This window comes from Lissotriton helveticus, chromosome 1_1 (genome assembly GCF_964261635.1).
Source record: "Lissotriton helveticus chromosome 1_1, aLisHel1.1, whole genome shotgun sequence".
In the NCBI taxonomy this organism is placed as follows: Eukaryota; Metazoa; Chordata; class Amphibia; order Caudata; family Salamandridae; genus Lissotriton; species Lissotriton helveticus.
The window spans coordinates 38,912,449-38,926,847 of NC_136057.1; the positions used below are offsets into that span (position 1 = coordinate 38,912,449).

Below are 14,399 nucleotides of genomic sequence, written 5' to 3' on the forward strand. Positions count from 1 at the left end.
CTCGCTTTCAGTCACTTCCCCTGTAGTAAGATGGCGAGATAGGTAATCAGCGGGATTCTTCGATCCCGGTCTGTATACGAGGTCCATCTGATATTGTTGTATTTGGATGGCCCAGCGTTCAATTCGAGGTGTGGGGTGTGGAGCGGTGCCTTTAAACAGTGGTATTAATGGTTGGTGGTCCGTGACCATCCTAAATGGATGTCCCTTTATGTACAGGTGGAAGTGGTTGCATGCCCATTTTACCGCTAGTGCTTCCCTTTCTATTTGAGAGTATCGCGATTCAGTGGCGGTGAGCGCTTTGCTGGCGAACGCTAGGGGGGCCCACACCCCGGGTTCAGTCTCCTGAGTTAGCAGTGCTCCCAGGCCGACTGGGCTAGCATCTACCAGGATTTCAGTGTGTTTGGCGTTGTTGAAATACGCCATGGTGGTTCCGTCCAGCAGAGCCTCTTTCACCTTGTTGAATGCCTCTTCTTCATCTCGGGCCCACTTCCACGGACTCTCTTTCTTTGTTAAATTCCGTAGGGGCTCTGCAATGGTTGCTAGGTTGGGAATGAAGCGTGCGCAGTACTGTGCCATGCCAAGGAAGCTTCTTACTTCAGAGGCTGTCGTTGGTGCGGGCGCATGTCTGATGGCCTGAGATTTTCGGGGATCCACTTTGACTCCATCAGCATCAAATACATACCCGAAGAATTCTATGGACGTCTGAAAGAATTTGCACTTTTCTTTGTGTAATGTCACTCCATGTTCCGCTAGTCTCTTAAGCGTGGCCCTCAGTGTGTGATGATGCTCCTCTCTTGTTTTAGAGCGTATTAGAATGTCATCACTGACATTGAGTACTCCTTGTAGACCTGACAGTATTTCCTTGATGGTATTTTGGAATATCTCTGCGGCTGAGGATATTCCGAAATTCAATCTTTTGTATCTTTGGAGGCCTAGATGTGTTGAGAACGTAGTTATATACCTGCTCTCCTCAGCCAATCTCAGCTGGTGGTACCCAGCGTTCAAGTCTAGTTTTGAGAACCTCTGGGCTCCATTTAGATCTGCTAGGATATCGTCTACGGTGGGTGTGATGTGTCTTTCTCTCTTTATGGCCTTGTTGGGCATCCGCATATCAATGCAGATCCTTATCTTCCCTGGTTGATGGGGTTTTTCTGCTATCACCATGGGGGACACCAATGGTGTTGGGCCAGTCACCTTCTCAATGACTCCTTGTTCCTCCAGTTGAGCCAGTTCTTGTTCCACTGCTGCTAGTAGGTGGAATGGAATCCTTGTTGCCTCAGTGCGATCGGTTGAACGGCTTTATCGATGTGGAGCTTCACAGGTGCTCTCTTGACTGGGTGGGTGTGATGTGTCTTTCTCTCTTTATTGACTTGTTGGGCATCCGCATATCAATGCAGATCCTTATCTTCCCTGGTTGACGGGGTTTTTCTGCTATCACCATGGGGGACACCAATGGTGTTGGGCCAGTCACCTTCTCAATGACTCCTTGTTCCTCCAGTTGAGCCAGTTCTTGTTCCACTGCTGCTAGTAGGTGGAATGGAATCCTTGTTGCCTCAGTGCGATCGGTTGGACGGCTTTATCGATGTGGAGCTTCACAGGTGCTCTCTTGACTGTCCCTAGGCCTTTGAATAGAGATGGGAAGAGGTGTAAGATGTCTTCAGTTTGTAGGGCCTTTACCGCGTTGGCGAATGCGATGAGGCTGAGATCCTCCGCTGTGTGGCCCCCGACTAGAAGATCAGCTTCCTTGTCGACGACGTGAAACGTCGTCATCACTTCGCGGTCTTCAGATTTGACTTGAACGAACATTTTTCCTCGCAGGGGAAGTGGTTTTTGGCTCCCATATGTTAGTATCCGGACCTAGGAAGGAGTCAGCTGTGGTTTTGTGTTGAGAGCCTTGTAGTGTTGTATCCCCATAACGTTTACGGTGGCTCCTGTGTCGATCACCCTTGTCACCGGTGAACCCTCAATCTGAATTTGACATTTGGGCTGCGGCCGCCGCCTTCTTTTCAGGTCACTGGTGAATGACACAAAGTAGCATTCCTCGTCGTCTTCAGTAGATGAGTCGGCCAGGCGGTCATAATTGCGATGATGGTGCTTAGTTGAGCTCTGGGATTGACTGCCATCCATGGTCAGGTGTCGGACAGTGCCGGAGATTGTCTTCCTTCCTGACTGGTTCCTTCCACGGAAACCACCTCTGCACACACTTGCAAAATGGTTTTGCACACCGCACTTCGAGCACGTTTTCCCTCGAGACGGGCAGCTTTCCGGGGCGTGTTCCTCTTGTCCGCAATATCCGCACGACGACCGTTGTGACGTTCTCGTTGGCCATCGCCCTCGCCCACCCCAGCGGGGGTTGCGAACGGCGTCTACTCTCTCCGTTTAAAAAAAATATATATTTTTATTGAACCTTTATTTGATAGCAAGTACGATTACAAGGATGGGCCTACAACCATCACGGCTGGCCGCTAAAAAATCAGACATTGCAAGCATTACGTACAGTGGCAACAGACCAGAACGGGATGTAGTATCAGAACAGTACAATAGTTATAAGTGAACACAGCAGCTCGGGTCAGGATGGAAAAGGTTCATTTTCAAATAGAGAACTGAAAAATGGTGTCGCACAGTTACTCCCACTCTTGCGAAAGTATAAGAATCAGGATATTAAGAACAATGACAATACAGGGGGGTAGGCGGGGGGGCCCATCAGGGGATAAAAGACAAATGGCAGGAGAAATGAAAACACAACCCCCACATGCAAAGAGTCTAAACCCCGCCCCTCCACTCCAACACCCAGCAAAACACATGGGCAATGGCGACACTGAAGAAAAGGGAGAAAAAGAAGGAAACTAAAGGGCCATAGAAACAAATACTAATCCAGTACCCAACCCGCTACCCCCCACCCTGCACACCCGCAGAAGGCCATGGCCTACCCCCCAGCCGCGTGCCCGTCGCCCTAAGAGAACCCGAAATATAGAAGATAGGAAAGGGAAGAAAAAAATAAAATAAAACATAAGCAGAGGAGGGCCCATATCGCGCCGCCCGGCCCTGCCCAGTACCCCAACACTACAGAAATCCCACGAAGGAAGCAATACCACAAGGAAAAATGCAAATCACGAGCATAAAAAAAACCCTCAATGAAATGTCAGGTGAAGATACCCACTGCATCGTTTAACGGCAATAGAGCAAATAAGCCGTAGGCCATCTCATCCCTGACCCTGTCTGTCAGTGGCACAGCCCGAAGCCTTCCCAGTAATCAATGTAGAGCACAGTATAGAGGGTCCGAACAGGATGAGCGGGCCCGGGAGGGACAAGGCCATAAAAAAGCATAATAATCTAAAACCATCACAATATAGATAGCGAAGATCAGACAATAACAACACTGGTCCCATAAACTTCCCAAAGCTGGCAAGGAGTAGAAACACCCAGGAGATGAAAGTCAAACAATCCGGCCACTGCCACGATACATCCAGGCCAGTCCAGGGAGGAGATTGACTCTCCACCGCCAACCGCCAGTCGGAGATGCGTCCCAAGGATAGAGCCACACGAGCAGTCGAGACGAGTGGCACGGGCACAGGAGTCCAGTCACTAAACGGCCCGAAGGGCACTCGAAGATCCGAGACCTCCTCCATGATGACAGTATCAAGTTCAGCGGCCAACCCCTGAAGTAGAACCGCGACCTCCTCAGACCGCGAAACAACAATAGCGTCAATCCGTGCGCCTAAATCGAAGGCGTAACAATCAATGGTTTCGCGCAAAGTTGTTATGGCCTCAAACACATCCCGGGGCGTGAACTCTGTCACGCGTTGCAAGCATTTCGGCCCCATCTCTGGAACAGTCGCCCGGTCCGGACGTGAGCCATGAAGAAGGGCACCAGCCGCCATCTTGATCCAATCAACACCGTCCCCCCGCACACATTCAGGAACCAGGCCGCATTACGAGGGCACCGTAGGACGTGTCTTCAGGTCAAACGGATTGTGGGACAGGGTCCAGAATGGAAGAGTCACCAATAGGCTAAAAGTCCCGCCGGACCCCGGGAGCCGGCCGCCTATGTCGGGGGCGATCTCAGGCTACACCAGGGCAACAAGACTTGGGGAGGGGGCAGGAGCCTAGCGACCCCTCCGAGTCCGCGCCACCACACCGACCCTCGGGGGCCTCCGTCAAGCGGCTCGGGGAGGCACCGCAGGCAGCGGTTCTTCAGATCAGTGGCTCTCACTGGCAAGGCTCCCCTCCGCCAGCAACGATCGTTGGCGCTGTGGTTGCGGCCGGAGGCCCCGCCTAATCAACGCCCCGGCCTCTCCATCTCGTAGGCCGCAGAGCAGTCGGGGAGAAATCCCGGGAACGGCGGCATGCAGGAGATCCGGGAGCAAACGGTAGGTGCTCGTTATCTTCCTCGATCAAAGTATGCCTCCGTGGGCCAGGATATGTGGCAGGATAACCGTGTGGGGAAAAAGGGCTCGCGGAGCCGAGCGACTATGCGACCATTTCGAATGCCTGCTTGGCTCCTCCTACTCTCTCCGTTTTTATCGTTGTTCCGGTGTCTGTATTTGGATTCAGGGCTGCTTCCATTGCTGTGGATTTAACATCAGATAGCTCATGTGATCGAGCTAATAGCAGTATTTCTTCGAGCGTTATACAAGGCTGACGCAGTATTAGCGTTCTTAGAGGTTTGTTGCGGCACCCTTGGATTAGCTGTGCAGTGACCTCTTTAGTCTGGTCGTCTTCTGTGCATGTGCTGATTAATTCTCTCAGGCGCGCGTGGAATGCGTCCATTGTTTCACCTTCTCTCTGCCTCGACTGCCGGAATTTAAAGCGTTCATAGTGCGGGTTGAGTTGCGGGTCGAAGTGAGCATTGAGTGCCCGCACGGCAGCGTCATAATCCGTGGCTGCTCCCGTGTTTGGGAGATGTGCAAAGAGTTTGTAAATCTCAGTACCCCCGAAATGCAACAGCAGCAATCTTTTGACTTTGTTGTCCTTCTCTCTGGTGGCCACGAAGTAGTTATTTAACTGTCCTATCCATACTGCCCTATCCATACTGCCCATCGCGGGGCAGCTGTTGCTGGGTCGATAAGCTCACAGAAAGGTTGCAGCGCTTGGATTTGAGAGTTCACTGACCGTTGTGCCTGTGGTACCGCTTGTTGCACTGGTGGTAGTACCTGTTCCTGTCCTCCTGCCGCGACAGCCGGTGGACTTCCTGGCTGCTGGTCCCCAGCGGCAGTGGCGCCTGGCTGAACAGACATCACTTGAATTGGGTGCTTTGTTGGTACCAATGCTTGTTTCTCTTTTTAGTTTCAGTTGGCAGTGTTCATACGGCTGCTGTGTTGCTGATGCAATACTGTTCTCTTGCACCCGTTGGCTGTTCGCGTCCTTGGCTCTGCTTTGCTAGTTTTCTAACTACTGCCACTCTGGTTAGGCCTCTTCCACGTGGCTCGCGGGGTTCTGGCAGGCCTGGCGGCTCTTTCGCATGCGAGCACCTTGTTGTCGACGATAGTTTCCCTCGACGCTTGGCCTGCTTCTCCTGCGCTCGTGGTCATGCAGCGCTCTATCTACCAGCCCTCATGCAGCTCCTGGCATTTGCTGCTTACCGGTGTTGGGGCTGGATCTGTCGGGCGTGTTGCGTGAGCGTCTCTTGCCGTGCCGACACGCTCAGGTGCAGCTCATCAGACACGGGGCAGTTCGTCGACGGATCCCACCCTCGACGCCAGTGTGGGGGTGTGGAGCTTCCGCTCGGACAGTAAGTGATAGAGGGGTAGAGCTTGGGCCTCACGCAGCAGCGCAGCAGGGTCATCTTCAATAATTACACACACACACGGTCACAACAGTGCTCATGCGGACCGGAAGTCCCGTGCGACTCCCGTCCATTTATTTATAGCCTTCTGGCCACGCCTGGCCAGAAGGTGATACAATGTTTGCGTGTGGTTCCGGGGCTCAGCCGAGACCCCGAGCAAACACTAGAGGGCTACAATCAGTGCCATTTTTCTTTTACTTTAACATTTTTTTGAGAATCTGGAAGTCACTTCCGCCTCAGCTCCGGACGACCACCTCCCCCAAGGCCTTCAAAACTGACCTCAAAATTCTCCTCCTTCAAAGACACTTCCAAATTTAATTCACGCCTTCTCTTTTATCTGAAGGAAGACCTTCCATTATAGAAAATTCTATTCTCCATGACTATATAAGTGCCTTCCCTGTGGATTCTTGTGGTTTGAGTGTCTGCCATTTATTGCAGTGTTATCCTTCTACCTGTGTTTGGTACTTTTTTGTAACACCCACACGTCACTATTCTCTTGTAACACACTGTTTGCTACTCTTACATTTTGTTTGCTTGATACTTGCACAAGTACCACCATTGCCTACGTAACGTTTGATCTTGTGTTTGAGTATCTGCAATTTATTGCAGTATTATACCTCTAATTGTACTTTGTATGCTTCTGTAACCTGCACACATATCACCTTTTCCTCCTGTAATGTACTGTTTGCTACCTCTTGTATTTATTTGCTCACAATTGTCACTTTTGCCTCATGTAACCAAACGTTTGCTTTTGTAATTTGTTCACTTGTAATTTTCACATCATGTATCCGTACTGATCCTATCGAGAAGCTCTCTGACACCTTTGGGTAAAGTCTGAGCTATATAAAAATACATAAAATACAAAAATAAAATAAGTATGTCCCCCACAGGGGGTCGGTCACTGATCAGAAGGACCAACCCACTGCCAATATTGACACCATTTTTTTTTTTTTTTTTTTTTTAAAGGGGAGACTCTCCCCTTTCAAACGAGGCCTCCCTGAAAGCTGGGGAGGCCGTTTCTAGGCAGATTTTCCCATCGGAGTCGAATGCAGCCTTACCTGCTGCTGTCCTTGGCTCCAATGGGGAAATAAGTGACGTCAGAGCGCCTCGCGGCGTGCTGACGTCACAGATGGGTGGGAGAGGGGGTGCGGGGGAAGACGCGGATGGCTTTCCGCCAGTAAAAATAATGTAAAAAACGTTTAATTACAACCCTCCCTGGTGAACTCCAATGGACGTGCGCAGAACCAGGAAGGTAGTGCTTGCGTCGGCCATTGGCCGACAGAAGCACCAAAGTGGTTAACTGGCTGGACTCGTGCAATAACCACGTCCCAGACCAAAATGGGGTAAAAGGCCGCTTTATTGGATAGGTATGCAATACACATTCATAACAGATCATAATATAAACATTTCCTAAACTAACACCCCCATCCCCTAAGCGATATTCCCCTGTCAACTATTTCCTCCTCCCCAAACGCCTATCTCCATCACCTGCCTGCCTCTTGACTCCAACTTCTCTCCCCTGCTTCCCTCTGTCCAAACCTATTCCTAATGCCCCAACCCTTCCTGCCTGTCTTGATTTCTTCCAAATTTGCCACCAGGAAAAACCTTATCACTGGTGTTTTCCTGTCTCTCCCCCCCCCCCACCCCCCTGTTTGTCAGCTGTTATGATAGAAAATTGTTATGTAAAACCACTTTCGCCAAATAGGATACATCTTTATTCCAATATGAACAATGTTTAAAAACAATGAAAACACTATACTGTAGCCATAACAGGAAATAACTTAATTCCAATAAAGATATAAATAGAAAAAACTACCACCCCAACAAATTCTGAAATTTAACTATAAAGGGAGACTAATGGAAACAGTTAGCATACATTTTTGATGGGGGAGGAGGGGGGAGGGAGAAGGAAAGAAAAAAGGGGGTGAGGGGGGAGGAAAGGGGACGGGGATGGTGGAGAAGTGGAGAGACAGAAAAGGTGAATTGTTAGTCACAAAGAGCACAGTCGTTGAAAACCAAACATGTACGGGTATGCTGTCGCTAAAACAGCACATTCTCAACACCATGGATTCATATTTAAAATCCCAGCAATCATTTCCCTTATGTTCAGAAGATACATTTTGTTTCCAATGATAGACAAGTGAACTTTGTCATGTCTAAAAAACAGAAAATCCGCCCTATTAACCTCATCATGAGCCAACCAATTAATACCATTGTTAAAGCAAAAACGTTGTAAATCACGATTAACTTTCCTTCGTGCCCGTTCTACGGCAGTGAAACTGTCCCATATTCTCCGGGGCAGAAGAGCTGTCAGGTTGAGTCAAGATCTGGGCCATGTCTTTAAAAAGAGTTCAAGATCAGTTTTCATGTCTATTAACAGCCCCAAACCTGACAATTGAACCAAGTCATTTTCCCCAAGGTGTAATAAAAGAAAATCTGGCATTCTTTTGGAGGAGAACTGGCTTATCAGCGGCAAAAACTGGCCCCATTTCATCCCGCTCTTCCCCCACCACGATAAAACGACTTCATCTGAGGAGTAACCCAGGTTCCTGCCAAAGTGCAGTTTTTCTGCCTGGGTGGCTGCCAATTTGATGAAGGAATGGCCAATGAGCCATACTTGCTTGCGCGAAAGTTCCACACCTAGAAAGAAATAACAATTATAATCCCTGAGCTTAAATGTTATGTTCCAGTTGTCTGATGTAGCGTAAAAAGCAATCGGAAGACCATCGCCCTAATTTTTTAATGTCACCAACAGCAAACCCCCGCCTGGCCGCTTCTGAGGCCGCCCCAATGCGAAAAGAGTGTGTACCAAATTTTTTGGGGTTCTCGCCAATACCCCCCAGAGACTTTCTTAGTATGGCTAACAATTGTGATGCTTTAAGTTGTGACCCATCTTGATGACGAAAAAGCAATATGGAAAATGCACCTCCTATGTTTAAAAATTCGGACCATGCTTGTATAGGGCAGAGAAAACCTCCCATAGCCTGCAATATTACCTTGGAACCTCTACCCGTCTGGTCAGTTTTTGAGTGCTCTAGAAAAATGTCAATGTGCGAATGAAATCATGGTACATGTATTGTCTTCAAGTAATCGTTAATGGCAGTACCCAGTTGCACAGACACCCTGAAAGCCCCAAAAAAGAGCCATACCATGCACAATTTATTCAAATGGAACTCAAATTCAGAAAAACTAATCTTGGGCCGAACTGTTATAATCTGGGATAACAGCTTTAGCGATATAGGGTCTCTCTGGTATGAACCCCTCTTTCTTGTCTTAGCCCAACCTTGTAGCATTCTCTTACCCATCTCGCCTGCTGAGGGCTCATATCCCCAGAATGATTTCCCGTAAAAGGAGATACCTGCTAATTTGCCAGCTATAGTGGTGGAGGAAACGTTCTTGTTGATATTAAGCATCATAAATTGTACTACATCCTCTCTATGCTGTTGTAAACCTAATCCATTGCAAAATCTAAACATAGCACCTGAATCTAAAAATTCCAGCCAAGCTCTTCTGTAAGCCAATTTGGTGCTTTTGCTAGAGAGTTCTCGACGAGCTGATAAGCATTCATATGCCCAAATTCCATATCTCGCTGGGAATGGGAGTCCTTTGTAAATCCGCTCCGGGCACCAAACCACAGAATCTCTCGCACTGAAAATGAGACAGGGCATCTGCGATATTATTTGCTATGCCTGCAATGTGTTTAACCTTGAAGACAATGTTAAACTTTAAACATCGTACAGAAAGTGGAAAAAGATTAACTTATAACGGCACACTGGTGAAGCATAAGATAATGTATACTAGTGAGGAACCCTTTCAGTGTACCGAATGTGAGAAAATCTTGGAGTATCATACAGTACATTCATCAGAGTACCCGTACTGGTTAGAAGCCCTATCGCTGTACAGAATGTTTGCAATGCTTCAGTGGGAACGGAACACTGAAGATGCATCGGCCAACCCATTCCGGCTATAATGTGAGAATTGCTTCGCTGCGAAGAGCATACTGTGGGTGCATCAGAGACTTCATTATGGGGAGAAACCCTATCCGTAATCAGAATGCGGGAAAAGCTTTAATGTGAAGAGTACGCTGTTGAGCCATCAAAGAATCAATACTGTTGAGAAACCCCATCAGTGCATAGAATGTAAGGAAAGTTTTACTGTGAGAAACAATTTGTTGTCGCATCAACAAATCCACACTGGTGAGAGAACCTATTGGTGTACAGAAATCGGGAAAAGCTTTACTGAGAAGAGCACAATGTTTAGGCATTGGAGAATCCATACTGGTGAGAAATCCTATCAGTGTACAGAATTTGGGAAAAGCTTTACTGCGAAAAGCAATTTGTTAAAACATCAGAGAATCCTCACTGGTGAGAGACCCTATTGTTGCACAGATCACGGGAAAAGCTTTATTCGGAAAAGCAGTTTGTTAATACATCAGAGAATCCACACTGGTGAGAAACCCTATCAGTGTACAGAATGCGGGAAAAGCTTTACTTCGAAAGGCACACTGTTGAATCATCAGAGAATCCATACTGGTGAGAAACCATATCAGTGTACAGAATGCAGGAAAAGCTTTAGTGACACGAGTAAGCTATTGAACCATCAGAGAACTCATACTGGTGAGAAACCCTATCAGTGTACAGAACGCGGGAAATGTTTTATTGAAAAGAGCACACTGTTTAATCATCAGAGAATCCATACTGGTGAGAAACCCTATCATTGCACAGAATGCGGGAAAAGCTTTATTCTGAAAAGCAATTTGCTACTGCATCAGAGAATCCATACTGGTGAGAAACCCTATCAGTGTACACAAAGCGGGAAAAGCTTTACGTTGAAAGGCACACTGTTGAAACATCAGAGAATCCACACTGGTGAGAAACCCTATCAGTGTACAGAATGCGGGAAAAGCTTTACGTTGAAAGGTACACTGTTGAATCATCAGAGAATCCATACTTGCGAAAAACCATATCAGTGTACAGAAAGCGGGAAAAGCTTTATTGAAAAGAGCACACTGTTGAATCATCAGAGAATCCACACTGGTGAGAAACCTTATCAGTGTACAGAATGCGGGAAAAGCTTTACTAACAAGAGCACATTGTTAAAGCACCAGAAAATACATACTGGTGAGAAACCTTCTCAGTGTACAGAATGCGGTAAAAGCTTTAATTGGAAGGGTGCTCTGCTTCAGCATCAGAGAATCCATACCCTATTTGTGTACTAAATGTGGGAAAAGGTTCACTCCGAAGATCTCACTGTTGAATTATCAGAGAATCCATACTGGCGAGAAACCCTATCAGTGTACAGAATGCATGAAAAGCTTTACTTGGAAGTCTAAACTGTCGAAGCATCAGAGAATCCATACTGGTGAGAAACCATATCGGTGTACAGAAAGCGGGAAAAGCTTTACTAAAATGATCACACTGTTGAAGCATCAGAGAATCCATACTGGTAAACTCTTTCAGTGTACAGAATGCGGAAAAGCTTTACTGACAAGAGCACATTGTTAAAGCATCAGAAAATACATAGTGGTGAGAAACCCTTTCAGTGCACAGAATGCGGGTACAGCTTTAATTGGAAGGGTACGCTGTTGAATCATCATAGAATCAACACTGGTGAGAAACCCTATCAGTGTACAGAAAGCGGGAAAAGCTTTACTGTGAAGGGTACGCTGTTGCAGCATCAGAGAATCAATACTGGTGAGAAACCCTTTCAGTGCACAGAATGCGTGAAAAGCTTTAATCGGAAGGGTACGCTGTTGAATCATCATAGAATCCATATTGGTGAGCAACCCTTTCAGTGTACAAAATGCGGGAAAAGCTTTACTGAGAAAAGCAGTTTGACGCATCAGACAATCCATACTGGTGAGAAACCATATCCGTGTACAGCATGCAGGTAAAGCTTTACTATAAAAATGCAATTTGTTGTAACCTCACAGAATACACACTGGGGAGAAACCCTATCAGTGTACAGAACACAGAAAAAGCTTTATGCAGAAGAATATGCTGTTGAGGCATAAGAGAATCCATACTGTTGAGAAACAGCATTGTTGTACTGAATGTGGGAAAGGCTTCACTAGGAAGAAAGCCCTCATAAGTCATCAAATAACCCACACTAGTGAGATACCGTATCCATGCACAGAATGTAGGAGTTTTACTGATAAGAAATCACTGTCAGACAATCCATAATAATGAGAGAAACCTTTTCTTTGTTCCGAATCTAGGAAAAACTTCACTCAGATACCCCCAATAAAGGGAATTCATTGTGACAAACATGAGGAAAGCTTCACAAGAATGCAGATATTGTAAAATAATGAGAGAATATGTTCATTGTAGAAAACTTATAGCCTAGAATGTGGAGTACTAGTGAAGCAGGGGGACATGAAATATATCAGCATTTGGGAGAGAGAATGGATACAAAAGTGAATCCAGAAGACAAATTCAAAATACAAAAACAGTCCTCTTTCGCCTTATGTATTCTATTATTTGACAATTTCTTTATATTATAAACATTGCTATATTGCCCTGCACAGGGGTTTAAGACTGGTAAATATAAATGTGTGCGTAATTGTCGAAATTATAAAGGTAAAGATCATCATCGCCATGGTGTCGGATCAAGAGTTTTTTTAAAGTCTGAATCACCCCATTCACTCACTTTCTAAGATTGCATCGCAATGACAACTGTTTGTACCCTCGCAATGACAACTGTATGTACTTTTTAAAAATACTACTTGTATCATAAATTCATATGCACACATGAAGACACACACCTGTGAAAATAAATATGCAATAAAACGTTATTTGCAAAAAAAAAAATGTCTGAGGCCTCAAATCCACCTCTCTCGTACCCCTTAGCTAGAATCGTCCACTGTACACGAGCATGTTTACCCCCCAACGCCAGCCGAATAAGCTGACTTCTCAACGTCTTAAAAAACTGCTGTGTAAGCACTATGGGAATGTTCAGGAACAAATAAAGGAACCGCGGCAGCATCACCATCTTTATCAAGGCAATGCGGTCTGCCAACGACAGCGGCAGCGTTATCCAAGTGTCTACCTCAGTTTCCAGCGCCGCATATGCCCTGCCATAATTCTCCCTAACCACTATCTTCGGGTCCCTATGTATCCAGACTCCTAGGTATTTAACCGGATCTGCGGTCCATATCAATGGGAACTCCAAGTCCGGGCAAGTAGTCGAGGTGGTCAACGGTATCACAAAAGACTTATCCCAGTTTATAGTAAGCCCGGACAGGTGGCCAAACCGGACATACTCTCTAAGCAGTTGTGCTAGATATTTGGATGGTTCCTGAACAAAAAGAACCATATCGTCTGAATCGAGTGAAATACCCACCGGGCGATAGTTAAAATTAAGTGCTGCCTCTCGATGCCGCTGTCTGATCACACACGCCAATGGTTCTAATATCAAAGCAAAAATTTGTGGGGATAGGGGACATCCCTGCCGCGTGCCTCTTGCAATGGGGAAAGGAGTCCGATGTGAGACCCCCTATTCGTACCCGCGCACTCGGTTTGGAGTACAGCACTGCAATCCACTGCAGAAACAGTGGTGGAAACCCCATATGACGCAATATATAGTGAAGATAATGCCATTCGACCGAATCAAAAGCCTTGGCCGCGTCGAGGAACACGGCCACCGCCTGCAGACCCGGCTCCAGAACATGGAACATTGAGAAGACCGTACGTATGTTATGTGACGTGGATCGCTCGGGTATGAATCCCGATTGATCGGGCAGAACCAGTTTCTGCATCAGTGGTTGTAGGCGAGTCGCAAGGATCTTGGCCAGAATTTTAGTATCTATATTAGGCAGAGATAGCGTGTGATATGAATCGCACCTGTTTGTCGGTTTATCTTTTTTGTGTAATGTTATCATCAGCGCCTCTCGCAGTGAGGGGGGCAACTCCCCCGACTCATGAGCTTCCGCATACATTTCAAGGAGGTGTGGTGCCAAAAGGTCTGCATATTTATTATAAAATTCAACCGGCAGTCCATCTAGACCAGGCGCTTTCCTGTTAGCCAAGGCCGCAATCGCAATTTTCACATCTTGTTCGTCTATCGGTAAGCACAAATACCCTCTGTGAACATCGAATAGCCAGGCACACGCCACATCATCCAAATCGTCATCCATGTCTGCCTCTGGCACCTTCCCGCGGGACCTATAGAGGTCTGCATAAAACCTCTAAAACTGTTCCAATATGTCTCCTTGTTCGATATGTTCACCCCCCAGGTCATCCACCATCCTGTCCACTCTCGGTTGCTCCAGCCGCGTTTTAAGCCTAAGCGCTAAATCCCGCGCCGGCCTACCCCCTTCCCTGTATCGTCTAGCTGTGTGCCTACGTGACAGATATTTTACTTCAGTGTCTGCCAGTTCCTCAAAATCCTTGAGCAACTTCTGCAGTTTAGCCAGCGTATCCGTTCTAGGGTCTGCCTCATATTTACGCTCCAGCTCGCGCAGCGCAGCCTCAGTGTACCCCAGTTGTGTGCGTATGTCTTTCAATATGCCCGCCGCTGTGCTTATGCAAACTCCTCGTATAGTGACCTTAAAGGCCTCCCACAGGGTGGCATCCTCCGCAACAGACCCCTTGTTTAGTTCGAAGTACTGTGTAAT

At 47.0% G+C, this 14,399-nt stretch overlaps 1 protein-coding gene across 1 annotated transcript; it reads left to right on the forward strand.

The window, feature by feature from the left end:
• Positions 1-6,567: 6,567 nt before the first annotated feature.
• On the forward strand, positions 6,568-11,967 carry LOC144757675 (uncharacterized). Its single transcript, XM_078646392.1, is given in 7 exon segments — positions 6,568-6,575; positions 6,752-6,881; positions 9,670-9,706; positions 9,772-10,994; positions 11,050-11,164; positions 11,245-11,674; positions 11,718-11,967. Coding segments are annotated over 7 exon segments (2,193 nt in total).
• Positions 11,968-14,399: the final 2,432 nt, after the last annotated feature.